This window comes from Strongylocentrotus purpuratus, unplaced genomic scaffold (assembly GCF_000002235.5).
Source record: "Strongylocentrotus purpuratus isolate Spur 01 unplaced genomic scaffold, Spur_5.0 spur5_scaffold_2, whole genome shotgun sequence".
NCBI classification, from domain to species: domain Eukaryota; kingdom Metazoa; phylum Echinodermata; class Echinoidea; order Camarodonta; family Strongylocentrotidae; genus Strongylocentrotus; species Strongylocentrotus purpuratus.
Window position 1 is genome coordinate 9,670,215 of NW_022145605.1, and position 24,366 is coordinate 9,694,580.

Below are 24,366 nucleotides of genomic sequence, written 5' to 3' on the forward strand. Positions count from 1 at the left end.
ATCCCCATCTCCCCACCAACTTCTCCTTCTTCTCCCCTTCTTCTGCCTGTCTGTCTTTATCTCTCCCCCCCCCCCCCCCCTCTCTCTCTCTCTCTCTCCCCCCCCCCTCTCTCTCTCTCTCTCTCTCTCTCTCTCTCTTTCTCTAATTCTGCCATTCTCCTTTATTGAACATTTCTTTATCATACTGAGCTAATTCCATGTATCTCTCATTTCCTTTCATGCTGGGCTATTACATATATTGTCTCAACCCCCCCCCCTTCCCCCTCTCTCGTACACTCTCTAACTCCTACTTTCTCTACAAAGAAATTAGAGTTCAAATGAAGTTGAAAGGAAGGCATCTGCCACTGTCAAACCTCACCACTCTTTTGTGTCAGGACTGTATAAATGGTGGATAGCCACATATCAGGGTCTACCGTTGCAGTATTCATTACAAACCGGAAAAAAGAAATGTGATCAACAAAAGTTGAAGCAGCCATCATGGTCTTGAGTGTTTCAATAAAAATAAAACAAAAGCAAAATCTTTGATAGAGGTTTGATATATTCATTGCATTGGTGATAAGACTGAATACTTTCAGCTAATTGTTATCCTCCAATTGTTAGATTTTTATTTTTCGCATTTTTCAACGTAATTCAAAGTAATATACAAACTAGGTACATATGTATCATTAACAAAAGTTAAAATGCATACATAATCATATCACAATGTAAATCAATCAATTAAATTATTATACCTTTAAAAAAAAACATACCGGTAGTTGATAAAACATTTGAAATTGAAAAATGCAGGAGACTGCCATCTTAAGCTAGAGCTTAAACGTGATACCCTCAAAGGACAAAAGGAGTGCGACTTTTGAAAGTGAAACATTATGAACAAAATGATCTTCATCTTCAACAGTGGTTTTGGTTCAAGACATTCCTTTTGTGTCACAAAAGGCCTGTTTTCATCAGACCAAAGTTGCAAAATAACCCGCTATTTTATCTCAAATTAGCCAGCTAATTTGCGTCGTCTTCAGCCCGCAGTTGCATTTAGCGGGCTATTTGTTCAAGAAAATATCCCGAGAAATCTTGGTCTTGTTTCAAAAATAGCCTGCTATTTAGGAAAAAGCGGGCTAATTTGCGCATGTCCGAGCTAGTTTGAAGACGCAATTTTAAGCTTCTGGAAAATATCCCGAGTCTGACAATAGCAGGTTATTTTGCAACTTTGGTCTGATGAGGACAGGCCTAAAGAGAATGCTTCAATCTGAACAAGGATTTTGAAGGACCTCTTTACAATACATCCTCACAAAAATTACTGCAAGCTATGAGTAGTACAGATTCCATTCATAGTAATATTTTTGCTCTACATGAACATGTGTATTTCATGTCAATGATTAGAATTTGGGAGCATGCTGTAGAAAAAAAACTGTAATTTGTCTGCTCCAATAGGAGTAAAGAATGTTTACTCTAACTGAAAATGAAAAAGTTTTTTGGCGGCAAAAGGTCTGCAAAAGGTTACAACTCTGTTTATAGCCAGCACATTGATGACTATAAACTTTAATTGGCATAGGAGTATTATGTAAAAGGTGGTGAGCTAATTAGATTTTATAGCATCAATTAAAGATGATATTCACTTCTGGTAATGGGTCTGTACCTTAGAAAAAACTGCATAGTCGCATATCGTTGAATATTTATTGTGCAATAAATTGCAAATTTGGTCAAGCAAAATGGGGATATAAACAAAATTGTGAATTAAGTGGGTTGTTTTAGTCGCGCAAAGTGGACATCATTTTAGTTATGGACACTATATAAAATATAATATTGGCATTTATATAGCACTCTTACAGACATACATGTGTATCACAGCGCTTTACAACATATTATTATTACCCCGGTCATCGGATTCAGGCTTACCCGCACACAAGGTATGCACATTCTCCACTCCCTGGGGAGCATTCCAGCCAGTCGCCATTTTACAAGCGCCACTTGCTAATCAAACCACATTAGCTTTCGCATCCTACCGGGTACCCATTTTAACACCTGGGTGGAGAGTGGCAAATGTAGATCAATGTCTTGCCAAAGGACATTAGTGCCGCGGCGGGACTTGAACCGCGGACCTTGTGATCCACAGTCCGGTGACTTATCCACTCGACCACGACACCTCTCGACCTCTTGACACTGGGTCAAAAGCACAGTAACTGATTGACTATGGGACTGTGTTTTCTAATAATGCCCCCCTCTCCTCTGAGCTACCATTAGCTATCATTTATATATCTGCTATCTCTACTTCTCTCGCCCCTAGATATTTTGCCATATATGCTATGGCATAGCCTTTATGAGGGTGGCGTGACTCAGTCCACTTTTAGTACCCTATTAACTGTAAACTATCCACATGTCACTCACCATGCATGCTGACTGCTAGCACTCATTGAATAGCTATACGATATGTAGCTTAGTCTGAACAAGAATGGTCTGAACATCTTTTAAAGTATTGTTGTATAACAAAATCGGGTAACAAAATGTATATATCGAAACGCCGTTTCCTTAAGAAAACTCTATTAAGAATCAGGGTTCTCTTCTAGTGTGAACATTTGATCTTACAAAAATCGTATACTGGTCGGGGCTTATATATCGTGATTGCACACTAATGATTGGCCAGCTGTCATGTCAACAGACCTCTTTAAATTTAGTTAACTTAAACAACGTTTCTTTATACAATGTTCTTCTCTAGTCTGTGTGATCCTTTCATTATACGATGATTCTTTATACAAAGTTTCTTTATACAAGTTTCGTACAAATTTCTTCTAGTCTGGATGGGCTATCTAAAAGTAAAATATACTTTAAATGGATATCATGCTACATGAACCTGTTTATGAGTTCAATATAAATGTATAGGTTTTGACTTCCATAAAGTGCCTTGCAGTACCTGCATATTTTCCTTTATAATATTATGAAAGTTTATACTATTCTGTTTTATTGTTTGCAATTTTAACCAGTATTTAAACTAATATTCCATAATTTGTGGTTAGAAGTAAAAGTCTGGTTTATTCACCCTAAAATGTCAGAAAAGGCATATTTGGAATTCGTCTGTAAAATGATAATTTTATTAAGTGGGTCATGAGAGAAATGTGCCCAATGTACATGGATTTTTGTGTCTGTTTGGCAAATGTAGATAGATGAAATTGTCTCTGCAAATATACTGACTAACAGTCATTGGTCATCTTGTTATCAATATATGCCTATTTCATTTGTTTTACGTATTTCCAAATACAAAGTAGATTGTCCCTTTAATTGAATGAAAAAGGAGCAATAGAAACTTTTGTAAGAGAGCGGTTGTGGCAGATTTATGAATGCATGGTTCCCGACTTAAAAAATAGTTTCCTAGTTTCCAAGAGGAGGGCTTCCCGTTGCAAGGAAAAGTTTGTTGAACTTTGGCAAAACCTTCACTCCGATTAGTATGTAGGGTAACTGTGATTATATCCTGCTACTATTCTTGTTCGTGTTTGGGCTCGGGGAAATTGAGTAGCCTACTAGGTTTGGGGCACAATTCTTCTGAGCTATTCAAACTTAGGACTATACTGTCCAGTAATATTACTCTCTCATTAATGTTAACTCTAGTGGATATGTATGAGAGAATATATCAAAATAAATTCCAAGAAGTCTTAGATTTTTCATCCTAGTTTAGGACACTTTTTTTGCTAATCTCCTCTGTACCCATATTGTGAACTCAGTTGAAAGAATATGATATTATTTCAAAGAAATATTCAAAACACGTACCCCTGCAAATCCAGTCGTCAAGAAGTCTAAATCCTAAATCCATGAAAAATGGACAAATTTATATCATGACTCACTCAATATAATTATCTTTTTAAAGTGAAGCTTGAAGAGATGAATCTAGATTTCCACAGTAATCTATACAGTCTCTTGAATTGTGAATTATGAAAAAGTTCCCCTGGAAAATGGATTATTATTCAGTAGCAGGGCCTCTTATCATAATTCCTGAAAAAGTGAAAATAATTTTGTTGACCTTCATTTTTATGCGAGAACAGCGGAAAGATATTCATAGATTATTGATTGATATAAAGCGCTTCATAGGCTTACACATTATGTTTTAAAAAAGTGTTAGATACCCCATCTTTAAATCTGTATCTTTATGTAGATTTAAAGCCCTTATGCCTCTCCCTAGTTGATAATACTGAAATTGAGATACGAGTAAGTTATGGCTCACATTATATGCATTTCACTTCATACATGTATATCTGTATTCTCTTGTTCCCAAACGCTCTCTTTCTCTCTCTCTCTCTCTCTCTGTCTCTCTCTCTGTCTCTCTCTATTTTTCCTGCCACTTTCCTTCCCTGTCTTCCCCCTTTCCCTTCTCTTCTTCTTCTTATCACCCTTAATTATTTCTCCCCTTCCCTTCCCTCCATTTTCCTATAAAGCCTAGCTCATTCCATCTGTTAAGAGTCACAATGGCTTTAATTTTTTGGTGATGCATATGGGTCAACACCTTTCTTGTTCCAAACAGGTGATTTATCCCTCCTTCCCACTCCTCTCCTTTTCTCTTTTCTCCCCCCCCCCCCCCCCCCCTCCCCACCTTCTTCCTATCTCCCTTGTAGATATACATCTCTGCCTTCCCTACCTCTTTGTCACAATCCCGTCCCCTCTTTCCCTCTCCTTCCCTTAACCTTCCTTTTTATCCCTCTTCATCCCTCTTCCTCCATCTTCCTCTCTTTTAAACCCTCTTCCCCCTCCTCCATCCCTCTTCCTTCCCAGTCTTCCTCTCTAAACCCTGCACCCTCTTCACCTTTCATCGGGGTGCGACAATCTCATCAATTCCCCTTTTTTCAAAGATGACATAATTTGACTTTTTATCCGAAAATGCCAAGGTATGATCCGTCAGAAATATGGGTGATGATGAATCGCCTGGTTCCTCTCTCACATTAATGTCATTTGATCTTTAGAGATAGTGAGGAGAGGATCTAAGGGGCTCTAAACCTTTGATTGATACACCTCCTGGGGGCCCTTCACATTTGACACGCTTCCTGGGGGGTATTTCACACTTTATGCAGATTTGTCAGTATTAAGGAAGTGCTTCTCCGGTGCCATTTGGGACAAAAACCCTCAATAACAAATCAAAACAAGAGCAAAATTCTTGCAACAGCACTGTTCAAGTACGGGAGACAGTTATGTGTGATAAGAACAGTGAATGTGCCTGACAATTTACAGATTACTTCTCCAAGTCCCATGGATAATTTATGTTTTTAATGGTCCCGTACTTTGACACTCATTTCACGTTATGTTGCATTGAAGATGCAATCACTTTCAGAAGTTTCTACCACACTAACTTTTGATTGATATCTTTTCAGAAAGGTTGTTAAAGGTCATTGTGAATACTTTGTCATGAAGAAAATGGCTTATAGGGAACTTTTTGTGAATTTGTAGATTTGTACTCAATAGTCCAAAATTGGGTTATAATTAGAGCACATTTTGTACCTGTTTTTAGGCAAAATAGGGTCATATTTTGTGGGAAATGTTTTGAAAGTTAGCAAATGGGGTCATTTTCTACTCTGTTTTTGTAGTTTTTTTGTGGTCATTCTAGACTCCCTTCAAACTTCACTCTATTTGTTGCAAGATAAAATCTGAGAATCTGTCTCTCAGATAATTTGCTTTTCATTCCAAAATGAAAAGATCTGTTTTGTTGAATTTCAGCAAGAATTTCATTAGTTTGTCATTTAATTTAAATTAAAGGTAGTGTATCCCTCTTGCAGCCAACATCATATTCTGTAGAACTTTGCAGGAATTATGCATATGTCATGTATGTCCCATCTGTGAAAATTTAATTGTTAGCAGTGTCCTAGTGTTCAAATTATGCAAGAAAACCTACTTCACTGTCAGACACTATTGAGTGACTGACTGACTGACTGACTTTTTTCTTTGGTAATAACATGCTAAAATGAGCTGTAAAAGGTACATGAGCATTTGTCCACATCAATAACCCACTTCTTGTAATGTCCAAAATTAAGCTGATTGAATCTTTGCGCAGCACAAAATGTACAACCATTTGGTTCATGGGTCTGAAAATCAGACTATTCAATTAAACAAGCGCGCTCGCTAAATTTGTTTCGACAACTATCGTTCATTATTTTCACACAAAAAGACATTTTCAAGCCCTTTTGTTTTGAGGGAAGTTCAAAATTAGTATTATCTTTCAAATGCCATTTGAACTTAACTTTTCATTTTTTTGGTCTGCAGATGGGACATTGTACCTTTAAGACTCCCTTAGTTATTGCAAGGCAAAATAAAATCTGAGAATCTGGAAATTGCTTCTGTCTCTCATATTGTTTGCTTCTGATTCTCAAATGAAAAAGCTCAAAAGATCTCCATATTCATCCCCAATCGTGCCTTCGAGATTCAAAACGATAATGTTTAGTGTGGGCGGTCGGTCAGTCGACATGAAAATACAGACCTGGGATTGGTATTGCAGATGTAATCGAAAAGTAATTTGCTTCTGTTCATGGTCTTATGTCTGTTTAAAATTCATTGGTTTTGCGGACCGGGCCACAAGCTTGGCAATTTATTTATTTTATGGAAAAAAAACAGGATCAGAATAGAAAAATAGATTATCTTGCAACCTCAAGATGTACTTTGTTGTTTCAAAATATCATTGATTTTGATGATCAGGCTGCTTTTGTGCAATGCACGAAATATTTAAAATTATGTCTAATAATGTTTTCAGCAATAAGTACATTGATAGTGAGATATTGCTCAGTTACAACAATTGTAAAAAAATAATAATTTAGTCTTTGCCTCATAATTTATAAGTTGCAAAGGTCTACATATTGGCATATGTGACAGTCTCTTTTTATGATCAATCTTAATTTGCTACAAAAGTGTTATTTTCATTTTGCTTTAAATGGATTGCTCATATTGCCCGGCCTGTGGCAGAATTCATTATCACCCGTCATGCCATGCGCAAATTTCCAATAATTCACTTCTAAGGTATATGGCTGCTGTATATTGGTACTAATACATGTTTTATCAATTTATTTTTGTTGAAACATGACATGGATTTCTCTCTTTATTGAGTAATAAAAAGTGGAAAATGAGGGTAAAAACATAAGTTGAGTAGTTTCTTATTAAAAAATGCACATATTTTTAAAATTACACTCACTTTAATGTCAACAGCCTTCTGCTTAATGAATTAGTGCACATCCGTGTTTAGCCGCACAACAATATTATGATGATCAAATTATCTTGTTTATCTTTGGAGAGGCAAGGTAGAAAACAAAACAGGAAGAGAAATTAATGTTTGAATGAAACCAACCAGTTTATTGACTTGATTTGAAGTTTATTGACTTGATTTGAAGTTTATTGACTTGATTTGAAGTTTATTGACTTTATTTGAAGTCCAAAGTGTGAAGGATTTGTTTTCTTTCTTTGTTATTCCTCTACTTTGGGGCTAACTGATATTTCCAAATTAAATTTGTGTTTCCTATTTTGTTACTTACTCAAGATTACACTGTCTTTTGCTTGTTGTTTGCCCATTTAATACTCCTGCTACAAGATGTATTTTGGCAAGCATGGATTCAACCGTGACTCTTTGCTTAGTCATACTAAACAGGGAATGTGTGGTTTTGTATAATTAATTTATTGTCTGGATGAGTGAGCTTTGTGTTTGTTTTTGTAGTGGTGTGGAAGTACCTGAGCGAGCTAGACAGCCTTGCTCTAACACTTCAACCCGAATTATAACTATTGACCTACTTGTTGTTTACATTTAGGTCAAGACCAATGTCATTTATTTTGATGGAAATGGTATCATCTTTATATTTATCATTAATTGGCAATCGTCAATCCAAATAGTGATTCATTTCCTTAAACTGCGGAGCAGGACAAACCTTGAAATCATTAAACATACATGCTTTGTAAAAGCATGCAATTGTTTTTATGATGGCACTTTCTAATATCTTCTCTATTATAGCTGCCTGTGGATTTCCATGGATTCCACTGGTAGTAGTAGTGATGATGATGATAATGATAATAATCATTGTCGGTGTCATCATCATCATCATCATCATCATCATCATCATCATCATCATCATCATCCTTTATTTATTCATATTGCACAGCTAGTACACAAATTTAAACTCTGCTGTACTTGACATAGAGTATATATCACACCGGCTTGTGTACACTAGTCTTAAATTGATTTCCTTTCATAGACAGCTAACAAAAACTTAACATCCCTAAGTGAAACATGGAAGTAATTGTTGTAATGACCTTTGAGGACAAACAGTTTTTAATAACAATAGCTTGATGGTCAATGTCTGGAGTGCAATGTCAACATAGCAATCCCCTGACTCACAGGTGAGTCCCAAGGTGGGGAAAAACCTATGAGCCATATGTCTCTTGTATACTGCATTACACTTTACTTGCAGGTAATGTTAAAAGTGACTTGAAATTTATGTTTTTAAACTAAATTTGGTGCAAAACTATATGTAACACATGTTTAGTTATTTACAATACTCTCAGAAATGTTTCTTTGAATATTATTTGGCAAGCATGGAGGATTTTCTTGTTTACACCCGAATGTAGCACGTACAGTTGATGGTCCATCCATTATGCACCCCCCCCCCCCACCCCACCCCACCCCCTCTCCAATTGATGGATTAAAAAAAATCATGTGATATTAAACATTTGAATAATTCACTGTGCAGATTTCACGATTTGTTTTCTTCTGCTTTTGGCTCATATCCATCTTTTGATACCAAGGTTATGACAATGGAGTGTGAAATTAATGATGAAGTAATATGAGTCTTGTGAAACTCTTATAGGGAATAATATTGCAGAAGAAGTGTTGAGAGAAGAGAAGAACAATAATGCATCAGCCTCTGTCTAAATATCACGTAGTGAGCTTTGTGAGTCAGCGGGAAGCAGAGAAAGAGAGGAAAACCCCCTGTTTTGAGTCGAGCTTAGTCAAAAGGAGGATATCCTTGCGATAGCCATCCATGGCCCTGCGCATCCCGTTTCAATCCGGCAGGTTATAAGAGCTCATGTTTGGCTTAGATATCCTGTTCAAAGTTGCGTGATACTGAGATGTATATAAATATATTCTCTCTAGTCCCGTCTATTTGCTTCTGTGCTTGACAAAACTGGATGTTTGCAATGTTTGAAAGATATAGCAGGACATTTTAAAGCATGTGTGCCAAGAGATCTTATCTTTTTGGATTATGAGTTGATATATAGGTTAGTTCCCCCCACCCCCTATCTTCCTTTCTAGTACCCTTATCAAATTCCAAAATTTCTTAGGACATTTGTTGAAACTTATAAAAAACAAACTTCCTATTGCGCGCATGTAAGAAGGTTGTAACAATCACAAGATTAAATTGAATACTGAGTATCTTACAGTGCGATCAAGTGTCAACATTAGCCAGCCTAGCCACCTGCAGGAGTGAACAATCGATTTCTTGCCGTCACAGCGAGAGAGAGGGGGGGGGGGGGGGGGGGGGTCATGTAGTGTCAGATGTGTGAGTCAGCTATCAACCTTTTTCTTTTAAACGGCTAATTGACAAGGAAGGGGTCTTTAAAAAGGTGTTGATAGTGTGGCAGGGTGTAAAGAGGGGGAGAGAGAGAGAGAGAGAGCGAGAGGGGAGAGAGAGAGAGAGAGGGAGAGAGAGGGGGGGGGGAGAGAGAGAGAGAGAGAGAGAGAGATCTGGAAGGATATATTTAGAAAGTATTTTTAGGGTAAGGGGGCCCTGGGAAATATTTCATCACCTAATGGCCAATATTGTCAATTTCTTTGTGGTTTTCCCTTATTCTTCCCATGATGTATTACGGCATGTAAATTAGGCCTTATTCAAATTCAGAAATGGGTTTCTGTTTATAGCTGTACAGACAAGTCAAACTAAAGGGAAATGTACAAGGCTAAAAAAAAGACAAGATATGCATGCTTTCAGCTTGTCAATCAGGAAACAAAGACACACAAACATGAATATATTTCATTCCTTATTTGTACTAGGGTTGTTGCTTTATGATGTTAATCTCGGTCATTGTATGTTAATCAGTATACAACAACAAAATCAGTTTCACTTTTGTTTTCTTTTTTTTTTTTTTTACTTGATTGTTGATTTTTAGTCAATTTGCTTTGGGTCTTTGGAATGTAAAGAAAAATTGTCAGAGAGTCAAATCAGTTGTTAAAATTGATTTCCTCAAATGGTGTGACATACACCCTACCTGCATGTATATACTCTAGACTTGTAATCAAGGGAAGCTGACTTCTGGCAGAAATTAACCTACATGTAAATTCATCTGCATCTCTGCAAATCAATGATGCACCTCTTTAAATATATTGCCTGCAACAGTCAGTGATATGTGAAATTGTATATTTTTCCACTCCCTTGAGCTCTGAACCTCACTCTCTATAAATTACACATTTTTTTTGCAAAGGCCCTCTCAGCTAGTGACATCCATTCGCTATCAATTCTTGTGTAACTGTGTCAAAATAACTGAAAAATATTTTTTACAGGAGATTCTGGAAAAAAGATAGATCATTCCAAAGCCATGTAAAAATAGTACCCCCCCCCCCAAAAAAAAAAACAAAAAAACAATGGGTCAAATATATCTTTTTTGTAGTCTCAATGATATATATTTGTTGTCCTATAGGCCTATTGTCTTACCATTACATGTTTTCAGGTAGTTCAAGAGAGTCTTTATACTTAATTCAGCCAGCTTTAATTTTAATGTAAAAAGTGAAAGATCACCTTTGCCTTGGGGGGAGAGTTATCAAGATCGATTCCTTGCATTACTACATTATTAACTTTTTTGCGTGATTTTGCGGGAAAAACATACGGTAAGTGTGCAGCGCATTTTCATTGATTTTTCTTGGAAAACCGACTGCGGTAGAGTTGACAGGAAAAAAAAATGATGACTTTATCAAGTGGCCCTCCTCTTCTTTAACTGAAGTAGTATTGATTTGATTTGATTCTTGATTTTGCCAGTACGTCATGAAGAATATTTGGCATTCCTGATTGAAATGTATACTCCCTGAAGATATTGACTGTATCTCCGATTGCAAAGAAAGTATATTTAGTTTTATCTGTTTTCCAATATTGTCTGCTGAGAGTGGGCAGGGATTTGACTCAATGGAAAATTAGTTGCCAATACCCATTTTCATTGGCAGATAACTTAAGTCAAAGACTGAATTTTAAATACATATTTTACACAATCCTACATCTGACCCAAACTTGAATGCTTCATGGTTTATTCATTGAAATATAATTCAGTACACAACAGAGAAGGAAATCACCTTCACATCAACCACAAATGTGGGGGTTGCTCAACATCATTAACAAATCTTTTTCTGCATGGTGTCCATATATAATTCCAGACCTTTTTGGCATTAATTATTAATCTTGGCTATAATGGAAGATAATTGGCAGTAACAGAGCCTTTTGGGGATTTGTAGAATATGTTGCTTCTGGTAATTTGAAATTTGCTACAGGGGAATGATTCCTCAAGGCTTAATTTTATTAACAGAACAGGGTTGGGATCAGGGTTGTGATTGGGTTTAAGGTTAGGGTTGGGGTTAGGTATAGTGTTGTTTCTTGGGTTGAAGTTATGAAATTGGAAAGTCTAGGAAATAACCGAGGAGCATTTGTGTCAGGAGGATATGTCCTATGACTGTTGGTTCTATGTATGTCAAGGTTGTTGGGTATCTAGACCTGTGTTAAAACATTAAAAGATTCATCATCTGCTGGGATCAAAAGGTGCCAAAAACATTCATCCTCTAAGTCAGGGCTTGACTATAGCAGGTACCCCCAATTTTAATCCGGTAACCTCCCCCTCCCCCCTCCCCCATCAAATTTTACAATTTTAACACTTGGCACATGCATTCAGACTTTCAAGTTCAATCCGGACTCCCTTCCAAAATTCTCAAAGGTGAACTAATTCATAGTCCCATACATCGATGCATATTAGTTTGCGAGGCATTGTCCTGATAGTGGGTCAATAGCCAAGAAGCCATTAAATCGACCTACCGCTAGTGTGAAATTACCTTTTTTGATGAGAGTTATTGTATTGATTTATTATCCTATTAAAGGGTCAATAGAAAGAGATTTTAATCATACCTCAAAAAGAAAAGAAAATATAGGTCTAGATGTTGAACAAAACATATCCGTCAGTCTGGTTTATTTGTATAGTTTAACATCTTAGGAATTTTAAAGCGTAGATTATTGAATACTCACTGTATTTTCTAAATGTATTTATTTTTTATTTGAATCTATGTGTTCTATGTTTCTGTTAGCAGTGACACATGAGACCTGTATTTCAATAAGAAAAATCTGACCAAACTGCCTCGCTGTCAACATTTTCTCCATGTTAGCTTTTCAATCAGATGAAAACATAATTTTGTCAAACCCTGCAAACATTTCGAGGCCATGCATGCGTACAGGCATCTAGGTCTGATTGATTTGTTTACATTTTGTAATCACAAATCATCAAAATAAATTTGGACAGAGTAGATTTAGCAGAAAAGCTTTTATCCAATCTGTTGTGACCAGTTTCACTAGTGAAACTCTCCCTCAACCATCAGTGATTTTAATGTAAATGGATTTTGAAAGGAAAAATGTTTCAGGATTTTTTGTTGAAAGGCTCTGAATATCTGACCTTGATGTTATACATGTACATAGAGGAAGCTGTTTACTTCATTTTTGAATATTTCTGACATGATAGATCTCTCCTGATTGTTTAATATCTAGGTTATTTACACTTATTGCATGTGTTATAGAACATGCACTGTCAAACCTGCTTTTTTTTTTCTATGAATATACCACACAATTCGTTTCCCTTAGAAATTATTTCCTCATAGAAAATAGACCTGTTTACTAAATCATGCATTTCAAGTAATATATGTTTCTATCCCTAATCCATGGTTGCCATGGTTACCAGTCATTTTATTCCCCTGGTATAAATAATGAAATCTCTATGGATGGAATCCACTTTGCATACCCTAGATGTTGCTATGTTAGGCAAAGCTTAGTGCAAGCTTTTTAGTTGTCAAGAGAAACTTTTTATTAAAAAAGCATGGATAAGATTAGTAGACAGGTCTCTTTTGTATTGCTACAGAAGTAAGTCACTCACCTTTCTCAGGCGAAATTAGATCAGTGTGACCAGCTGTTATATTCTTTAGAAATCAGCTATGTGGCGCTGTGTTCTGTTTGAACTTGAAGATATGGGATGGCCATGGTTAGTGTTGACAACTTTATTTTTGCTTTGTGATGGGTGGTTTAACCATCATGTGAAATACTGGATAGTAGTTCACTATTGTATTTAGCTTCCTGTACATAAATTGACAACTGTCTGATTCAATGGGAGTGCATGCTCTCCTTCTTATAGTAACTTTCCATTTATTATGTCCCAGGCCATTTTATTTTTCTGCGCAGAAATATTTTCTCAAACCTGTTCCAAACATATTTCATTGGAGACATATTCTTTTAGGTCACCACATTTTTAGACGCTTACTACAATTGAACTTGTAATAGTGAACTATTGACCTAAAATGCATTGTGTCAAGAGGAAGGAATGAAATATCTTCCAAGTGGCATATATATCTTTCATGTGGCATAATTATATATCTTCATGTGGCATATATATCTTTCATGGATCTAAACTTCATGAACGAGGTAACTGTATGCCTCCTTAGTCCAACTACAGAGTTCAATGCTCAAGTTCTTGGGCGGGATTTTCTGTCGCCCACGGTGTATAAGGGGTTAAGGACGGGTTGCTTTCTACTCTTGAGCCTGTCAACTCCATTCTGTCTCCTGACAAAGCAAACTGTTGAAGCATCAAACGCGATGTGGTCAAGGGCATCCCATTCTTTTACAAGTGTATTTAGTAAGAGGAGAGGATGGGTGGGTAATATCGGTGCAAATGAAGCGATCAAACGTACGAGGGTTCTTCATTAAAACAGATTTCTAAAGCAGCTAATCTACCCTGCTACAGTATCTGCCTGACCTATGTTGTATAGGCCTACATGTACATCATTAAGACATTCACTCACTCGCTGACATTGGCTCATTTGTAAATGAGAATTAAAAAAAATATGGAAATGTAAAAAGAACAGAGACATGGATGATGGAGGGGAGGAGGAGGAGGATGAGGGTTCTTCATTAAACATATTTGTAAAGCACCCTGCTACAGTATCTGCCTGACCTATGTTGCAGTATCATTCAATTCTGCCTACATGTACATTATCTAAGACATTCACTAACCCTATGATTTAGGTTCATTTGCCCATTAGACACTAAATGAGAATTAAAAAAAAAGATGGAAACATAAGAAGAACAGAGACATGGAGGATGAAGAGGAGGAGAAGGAGGAGGAGGAGGAGATAGAAGGGAGACAGATAAGGAGAAGGGGAAGGAAGGAAGAAATGGAAAGAGTAGAATGATGAGGGAGAAAGGAGTGGGAGAGTGCATGGAAAGGGGAAAAGTAGGAGAAGGATGAGATGATTAATCAGAAAATAAAAGGAAAGTATGAGATTATAAGGAGAGGAAAGAAGAGGTGGAGAAGGAGATCAGGAGGAAGAGGAGTAGTAGGAGAATGAGGAGAGGAAGGAATGGGGAGATGCTAAATGGTATAAAATTCTGCTAAAATCTGCAAAGTATGGACAATTTCTTCAAGGGGAGGCCGGCAAGGACATAAAATAACGTACTGCAAAACGGTTACATACTGCGTGACAACTGAACAAAACCTTCACATCTATATTTGTCAAACAAAATAAGGAAAAGGAAAAACTGAGATGGATTTCTTTTAATAGCACTGTTAAAGTATCATTCTGGAAGGAGACATATAACGTGTGTACTGTGTAACCAGATACTGTAAACTTGAGTACAGTTTGGTATTATAATGGCCATATCACCAAGCTTGTCATCTTGTAGTTTTGGTTTTGGTGACAACTCAATGCTCTTCTATTTCCTGTTTCGAGTTTGGAATGCTTAAAGAGAAATCCAACCTCAGCGCCAATCTGCCCGGAAGTATAGAGCACAAATATCAGAGAAATGGATTCATGAAAGTTTGAACCAACTTGAATACACAATGATCAAAGTTATGAATTCTTGATGTTACAGATAATTCTAGCTACAAGTAGGAATTTGAAACTGGCGAAGTGTTGATGTATCATTCATTTCTTGTGCAAAATGTGCAAAAGTTTCAAGTCGTGGAAGTTTCTGTTTTACCGTACAGGTATTAAACGTGTCGATCATGTCTTGACTCCATATACAAGTACAAGTTGCATCAGTATGAAAGATGATTATGTAAACAAGAGACAAGTGATAAAAATCTTTATGTAACAGATGTTCAAAGGTTAGAAAAAGGGGGATTCTTTGTATTGTATGAGGTGCAATATGAGAATACGAACCATAAATGAGGAAGTTCTTTTGTTAAAATGAAGTTTGAAATCTTTTAGGGGATTGTTAATGTAAAGATAAATATCAAGTTATCATTATATAACACATAATCAATATTCTCTGTTTGCAATATATAATTTTTATTGATTGCAAGCTACCGATACATCTTTGTGTCTATATCACTCCACTTTTTGCTTTTTTGAAAAACACATTTTTCTCCAATGTTCATTTTATCCGCCAAAAGCAAGTATATAGGACATTAATTTTATGTACAAAAATTATTGCCCTTTCCGTGTTCATCATGTGCCATGGAGTGTCATTAGCATTGAACTTGAACGTAAGGATAACAAGCACAGAACATGTTTTGAAATCTTCAACAATAAATGCTTCATTTTAAGCAAACACGCACAGTATACAGTCATGTTTTGAAATCTTCAATAATAAATGCATCATTTTTAAGCAAACACGCACAGTATACAGTCATGTTTTGAAATCTTCAATAATAAATGCGTCATTTTAAAGCAAACACGCACAGTATACAGTAAGAAACCAACCAGGAAGCATGCGTATTTAGACAACCTTGTAATATCTACGATATGAGGAAATGAATGTGTGATTCATATTGCATTGTTATGATGTCTATACCAGGTCTATTCTCTGTGATATTAATGATGTAATTTGCATACAGGACATGCTAATCATTACAACCGCAAAACATTTATGTGCAGCATTGATTTCCTATGTGTATAGGATACAAACAAACATAGGAATTCAATGTACTGCAGTTTTGTCGGGATAGAATTAATGTGGACAAATATTGTTATTCTTTGTTTGTGTAATTGAATTGGTTGGTTTTTGTTTTTTTTGTTGGTTAGATTTGTTTGCTTTCTTTGTTTGTTTTGTTTTGTTTTTCCTGATAGACAGTGGGGTTAATGCACTCTTTAACTAATATCTTCAAATTGTATGCATACTTTTGACACAAACTGTTGCCCTCTAAGTTTTGAGCTTGCCAATATAAGTTGCCTGGCACAGCAACAGCTAATACATACTGATACAGAGACCATGATAGTTCATCACCAGTCACCAATGGTATATCCAGGGATTAGAATTCATGTAAGAGAGCGTAGAATACATAAGGGTTCACCCTGTTACAAAAGATGTTGTCTAAGCCCCCTTCCCAGGTCTACTAGATCTATGATCTTATAGTGGGTTAAGTATGTAATATGTAGAGGTGAAGCATCACAGCTATCCTTGCTAAAATCTTTTCAGGACATTGTAAAGGAGATAAAGATTTGATTGAACAGCATTATCCACCTTCTATTCAAAGTTACTCATGTCCAGAAAGACCCACTAGCTGATCAAGTATGAAATGAGCCTTTGTCGGAACTATAGTTCTATCATTTCCTTCATACTCATAACCTCTTACAAATGGAGCATAGAAGTGACACATTACTGTTATTAATCATTTGACAAGTACCAAGTCAGGCAACATGAAGCAACACGATAGGATCGATTGCAAGAAGAAAAAGATGAAAGTGTGAATTCCATAGGCATATTCTCACCATCTCCTGATCGAACCATAACTTAAGTATTTCAAAGATTCACCAAATAGCAGAAGAAATAAGATTTTCTCATGAGAGAATGGTTGGAATACACGTAAGAGAGTTTAGAATATTTAAGGATATAGTACAAAAGAAGCCTATGTCAGAACTACAGCTATTATTTCCTCATTGTTGACCTTTTTTAATGAAGCATATCGTGACACATTACTCTTATCAATCACTTAATAAGTACTGAGTGAAGCAATATCTAAGTGGCGATAAAACTTCCATGATGATCGGAAGAACATAAAAAAGTGGAAGTGCGAAGTTACATCAGTATAGGCATGTTCTCATCATCTTCTGATGAAACCACAACTAAGTATTTCAAGGTTCTTCAAAAAGCGGAAGAAATTAGATCTTCTCCAGTGAGAGTGATGGTTTACGGTGCGTTCAAGCAATTTTTTGAAGCTAGAATCACAAACATGAATCACAAATCAAAACGCTGTTAAAAACATGGTTACTTTGGCAGAGCGTTCAAGCGATTTTTTTTTCATCAACGTTGTTTCTTGCTCTTTTCAAGCCCAGCCACTGCTCATCACACTGTGCAGTTTGACTCAGAAAGTATAAATCAACCTCGCCGTTTCATGTTTGTGTTTTTAAACACCTTCATTTTTACGACCGACAAAAAATTGCTTGAACCGTGCTTTAAAGGTAATACAAAGTTTTGGGAAATTTTGAAAATTGGGTGGATAGTGAATCTTTACAATTTTGATATATTTGGATGCCCCAGTAGATGTATTATAAGCACTAAAAAAAATAACCCCTAAAACACTTCTGTTTTCAAGAAAAATTGAATATACAAATTTACCGGTGCTCCCGGTAAATTCTGATAAATTTCAAATTCCGCCTACGGCCGTACTATGGTAGCTGAGACCATGAAAATCTCAGAATATGTGGTTGTGATATATAATTTCCAAACGGGAATAGCTAATCGGTCAATTTTAGTCAAGAAACATTGTTTCATAGCTAAATTAATATCTTGACCTTGAGAGGGAGCTATGCAACATAAAGAGTTTATTATTTATAATTTCATAACTTTAGACTCGATTTCAACTGGGGCAACGATCAATGAATATTGTAGGAACGCATATGCTTCCAATATGTTAATTTGAACCAAATTCATGACCCCATACCAAAACTTTGTAATACCTTTAAACTAAACGTCTTTGAAAACTGTGATTCTAGGGTGAAATAGTATTGATTGAATGCATGCACCCTTAGTCATGATGAAGTGGATAAATAATTTGTAATAAAAAGTAACAATGGAAACCTTGCTTGTATTAAAGTGACAGTGAAAGATTTATGATGATTGGAAGATTAAATGATTGGATGATGAAGTGTATAACAAAAATAACAAACTCATCATTAGAAGTGCAATTATCTTAACTTGGATCAAAAATCAAAAGCTTTAAAATGCTAGAAGAAAAGATGGAAGAGAACTGTTTTCATGATTATAGCAAAAGAGCGAGAGATTGTATTATGAATTATAAAGAAGATTCTGTAAGACTGCATACTGCTACAAATTTCCCTTAGCTCCAAAGTTCTAGATGTATAGGGGTACAATTTTTGGTTGATGAAAATTGGCTTAATATTTTTTTCTCCATTTAAACATATACATCAATTATGGGCTAACTTGAAGGGGAAAATATAAATACCGGAACATACTCGGGCTTTAAGAGTAGGTAGTGTAGTCTTATACACAGACAGTCTTTATATACATGCACTCGGGACTTCCTTCCTCATATATCCTCAAAGTAATATTCTTTGGGGTTGGTGAAAGACTTTACTGATGGGTTTGGAGTGGGTTCTGAGTTGGTTAAAGATGAAGTTGAGTTCTGGACATGCGATTGCATTGTGAAAGAAACGGTGTGGAATCGACGAGAAAAGGTTGATCATCTAGCATATAATAATTTGTGTGTATTGCAAGGTTCTGGAATCATCAAAATGATAAGAAATTGGCCAAGTCTTGATAAAGTTACAAACACTGTACACAGAAAGATGTATATGGGACTACACGAACACGTGGCGTAAAAAACCTACCCCCCCCCCCCCCGAGTTTTACGATGTACATGACATATTTAGAATATGAAGGCATTTGAAGAGCCATGCTTTTCAGGGAACATGTCTTATCTGATGTTCTTCCACACTTGCATAATAAGAATGATAATGCTCACAAATTATTTTTCACCTCTTCCCAGAACTCAACCTTCTCTTTAAGAGTGGAATCAAAGTAACATTCACACCAGGAGATTGGTGTGAACACAACCCCTGTATCTAGCCGATTAAAGCAGATGTTCCTGTCGATCGATACAAGCGTGACAGTTAGAGGGATACTTGATGAAAGTCATGAAACCCAATACCACGATATAACTACAAGTGGCGTGTGAATCCCTATCGATTATGAGATAATTACAATGCTACACATCATCTCATTTACAAGGTCATGCCGAAGGGCATTAAACATATCATATGGGAAACAATGAAAAACAATACTCTTTCTACTCTCAGAACCTTACCTTGCATACGTGAGCTATGCTTGGAGTGATTAGAGTTTAATGTCAGTTCAAACTCCATCTTTAGTGTATGAACTTTGCTTTGCCAGAAGAGATACGTGTGCGTGATGTCAAGGAGATACAGTGTCAAATTCGCCGCTGTTTTCACGAAGTGACGGTAGTGAAAAAAAATTGCATTCACTTTGCGTTACGATTTTCCTCACTACCGTCACTTCGTGAAAACAAGGACGAATTGAGTATTTGGGTTACCAACTTTTATATATTTTTTAATCTTGGCAATTAGCAAACTATGTTTTGAAATTGGAAACTTTCAAATACAAAAAAAATAATTATTTTACATCACTTTTATTTAGAGAAAAAGTAAAAATACTTATAAACAATATATATATACAATTTGAGAAATAAATAATGTAGCACAAAAACATTTCGAACATCAACACATTTGTGAAAAATAGGAACACTGTGATAATCAGTGATCAAGTGGATATAAGAAATTATTAAAGGCCACTGACCAATAAGGGCTATTCACCCTATAAACATTCAACACTCTCATAAATCATAAATTACAATAAAAGAGACAAGCGAAGTAATTAACTATCTAGCTATTATCAATCAAATCTGTCAACCTGCTTTTGAAATAGCCCTATACTTTTATGAAATAAAGCCCAGAGCAGTTGTCGCAAGAGCAAATATTGAATCACTGAGCGATACACTTGTAGAAAGATTTTAGACACTAAAGAGTGCAATTATGAAATTGCAAACTTGTCATAATTCATCTCCTTGGATATTAATGTCAGTAATTACAAGCGAAGTAGCTGGGCGAATGATACTATACAAACACAGTTTAGCTCTAGCTGAGGAGTCACTTTCATGTTTATTTTATTTGTATGCCACGTATCAATGTCTCATTATGACTTTAACTACCATTTTCTTATTTGATGTCAAACATTTAGAATGGTCTGGTGAATAATTTAGAATTTCTCCTGCATCATTACTAATGCTTACTAATAGGTTTTTTTTCTTTCTTTCTGAATCATGCATTTATGCTCTCTCGATCATCCCTGGAAAATGCATTGATTTGATATGATGTTGCCAAATCTTCATGTGAAATGATGATTGTTGTTTTTAATTAAGGAATTGATGTGAAGTGTACATTGTATTGAACTACAGTGAAACCTGTACATACAGACCACCAAAGGGAGACAACAATAGTGGTCTCTAAAGACAGGTGGTTATATCATGTACATATAGGTACAACAATTACTTCAGTACAGGTTCCAGTGAGAAACATTGCACATGCAGGCACACAAATAATGTGCTCTTTATAGACTTCCAGTCTTTCTATACAGGTCAATGCAATAACAGGTTGTGTTTTTTTGCTTGTAGATATTAAAACACTATCTTGATTAATGAGGAATATGGAAATATTGTTCTCTTCTCTTTACAGACCGCTTCCCATGCTGCCTAGCCATCCACCACCCTCCCCTCCCCATGGTGCAACGGGTTCGGTATCGACTAGCGTTCAGCCTCCGCCCAGAATCAAGCCAGCTCTTACCATCAATATACCATCTCAACAAGGTAAGGTCGCCATGGTGACCACAAAGATGGCTTCACAATGGTTGGACAGCAAATGTTCCTCTCAGGGATGCCGATTTTCAGGCAATAGTCTGAATTCAGGCCCTGGCAAGTTATTTTCAGATCATAGTTTAGGCTTTTTTGTGAACGAAATAGCTCATTCTAGGTGATTTTCAAGCCCTCTGATCAATTATAACTGGTATCCCTGTTCCTCTGTTCTTCACATCGAACACTAACCAATAGTTAACCTACTGCCTTCTGGAACTGGGTGTTCCCTGTATTAATCTTATTGGAGTTAGAGAATTCAGTGGTCAATGGGTTGGTCTTTAATCTTGAACCAAACACAGCAACCGATAAACCTGACAGGCTAACGCTAACCCTTAATCTGACGTTAATTCAAGGGCATCCTAAACCTAGCCCTAACCATGTACGTAACTGTGACAAAATAAGCCTAGAGCAATTGTGATCAGAGCATATTTCCCCCTGTCCACACACAACATTTTCCGTGACTAATCATGATTAGCTATACCGTTTCGCGATAGTGATACCGTTTCGCGATAGTTTTACGACCAAAATTGTAGGTGTGGACGCTCACTAACGATACGTCGTATAACGAAACTAGTCTAACGAAACGCAGGTTTGGGCATCGTTTCGAACTGAAACTCAATAAAGAATCACGCCTAATCACGGAAATGTTGTGTGTGGACAGGGGGACCCCCTGGGGGAGTGTAACTAGTGTAACTAACTGGGCGGGGCTTAACGTGACCTCGAGCGAAATGAGACCAGACCTCTTATCACTATCGCGAAACTCTATAAAGAATCACGGAAAATGTTGTGTGTGGACAGGGGGCATTTTATACGATGATTCTTTAGTGACGACGTTTCTTGTGTGTGGACATCCTGGAATTTATACGATGATTCTTTATACGACGTATCGTTATAGAGTTTCGCGATAAATTGTTTTGTGTGTGGACACGCTGTATATTGGAGCACCTCTATACTAGCATTTTCTTTTTTCCTGAGGGGTCCTAATTAACATTTTTAGGGGCTATATGGGCAGCCCCCTATTTTGGTTTAAACATTTTAGGGCTCTAAAGTTAAAATTTGGGGACATATGCTGACTCCAACCCTGTAAATATTAAGCCCTGCCACAAGCCTCTTTATTTTAAGCATTAAAATGGCTAAAACTAAGAATTTTATTTTTTATTTCTTGGCTGTTGAACAATTAATAATTTTGTCTTATGAGAGATAGAAGGATCGATGCTAACTCTATGTACAAAAATATATAAGCTGATGCCCTCATGGCTTTCAACAGATCATCTTACTTGTCTGGAAAGCAGTGTTCAGTTTTGTTATCCTTATTGTCTTGGCACCTTTTTATGTCCTTGAAATGTGGGAAGGGCTTGGTCAAACTTGCTTAATTGAGTTATGATACATTATCCTGGAGTGACAGAAACGATTGCTAAGAAATAATGCACAACCAAAATGATGTAGTGAGGCTACCGACCCCTACCCCCACCCCCTCTCTCTCTCTCTCTCTCTCTCTCTCTCTCTCTCTCTCTCTCTCTGTCTGTCTCTCTGTCTCTCTCTCTCTCTCTCTGTTTCTCTCTCTCTCACTCTCTCTCTCTCTGTCTCTCTCTCTCACTCAGTGTCTGCCTCTTTTCTGCTATTTGATTTTCAAGAGAGTATCCATGGATGTGAAATTCTCAAAGCCATCATATTCAATAATGCAAGACCCTTACCCCCCCCCCCCCACACACACACACACACACAAGGGTATGTCTCTCTCTGTCTCTGTCTCAGTCTCTTTCCCTCATTCTCTCTCAGTGTCTAGTCTGTCTTTCTGGGTTTTTGTTATGTTTTAAGACAGTATCCATGGATATAAAAACATCAAGCTCATTATGTTCAATCTTCCACACCTTTCCCAGGCTACTCCCTGTTCAAGCTGCCTCACCCCTCTCTATATTAAAACAAAGCCTTTTATCCTCACCATAGACATGAATAAATCTTATCGTCTATCAGTCATCGCATTCTTAGTGGCTCTCGTAATTGAAGCCAATGCCTATGACCGGTTAAAATGAGATCAAAATAGAGTCACTTGATCCGTGAATCACTGATTATGCGATGGTCCAGTGATATGGAGGGACCCCGGTCTTTAATGGGAATTCCCAAACGACTTGGAAATTGGTCATCAAGTAGTTATGGGATCTCTGTAACAATGTGCTCCATCAAGCCAGAGATCTTTGTCTCCAAACTTTCCCTGGCTCATTTGCCCCCCCCCCCCCCCCCGCTCTCTCTCCCTCTCTCTCCCTCTCTCTCTCTCTCTCTCTCTCTCTCTGTCCCTACTACCTCCATTTATTTACTACTACTGCTACTATTCCATGTAATAACTAGAAAATTTAGCCCCTAAAACACTTCTGCTTTCGAGACAAATTGAATATCAAAATTTACCGGTGCTTCCGGTAAATTTTGATAAATTTTAAATAGCGCTTACAGCCATACTATGGAAACTGCAACCATCAAAATCTCAGAATATGTAGTTATGATATATAATTTTACAAACGGGAATAGTCAATCGGTCGATTTTAGTCAAGAAACATTGTTATATGGCTTAATTAATATATCAACCTTGAGAGGGAGCTATACAACTTAAAGAGTATATTATTTACAATTTTATAACTTTAGACTCGTTTTCAACCGCGACAACGATCACTTAATATTACAGGATCGCATATGCTTCCAATATGTTCATTTGAACCAAATTCCTGACCCAAATTCGTGACCCAACACCAAAACTTTGTATTACCTTTAATGTTAAGCGTCCCCGCCCGCTTCATTTTTGGGGGCCGCCTCCTTTTTTTATTTAAAAAAAAAATTTTCAAAGAAAAAAACAACATGAAAAATGATGCTAAAAATGATCTATTTCTGATTTTTTTTTTTAAATGCCGGCGGCCATCTTGAAAAATAGCCCGACTGTCAGGGAAAATATACCGAGCGGCCATTTTGAAAAAAGGCAGGACGTTAAACATGTTTTTGTTTTTTGGCCTTATCCCTTACAGTGGGGATCTCAATGCTTACGAACGTTGCAAAAAAAATTGGGGTTCACCTCTGCCATTAGCGACAATTAGCAACATTTGAGCGAATGATTGCAAAAGGTAGTTGGCAAATATAAGCAAATGTTAGCGACAGTTTTTGCAAAGATTAGCAACTATTTGCCAATCCTTTGCTCAAAATTTCTTTGCGCCAAGAAAAACTTTGCGACAATGAAAACTGTCTGCAAATTTTCTTGCAACCTTTTAC

General features: G+C 36.7%; 1 protein-coding gene across 1 annotated transcript in view; it reads left to right on the plus strand.

Annotated features, from left to right (window-relative positions):
• LOC592420 (SH2B adapter protein 2) overlaps positions 1-24,366 on the plus strand; it is a 74,063-nt gene that overhangs the window by 41,031 nt on the left and 8,666 nt on the right. Inside the window, exon 5 of the mRNA XM_003728549.3 lies at positions 20,939-21,069. Within this exon, the coding sequence (XP_003728597.1) occupies positions 20,939-21,069 (131 nt within the window). The remainder of the gene's footprint in view (positions 1-20,938; positions 21,070-24,366) is intronic.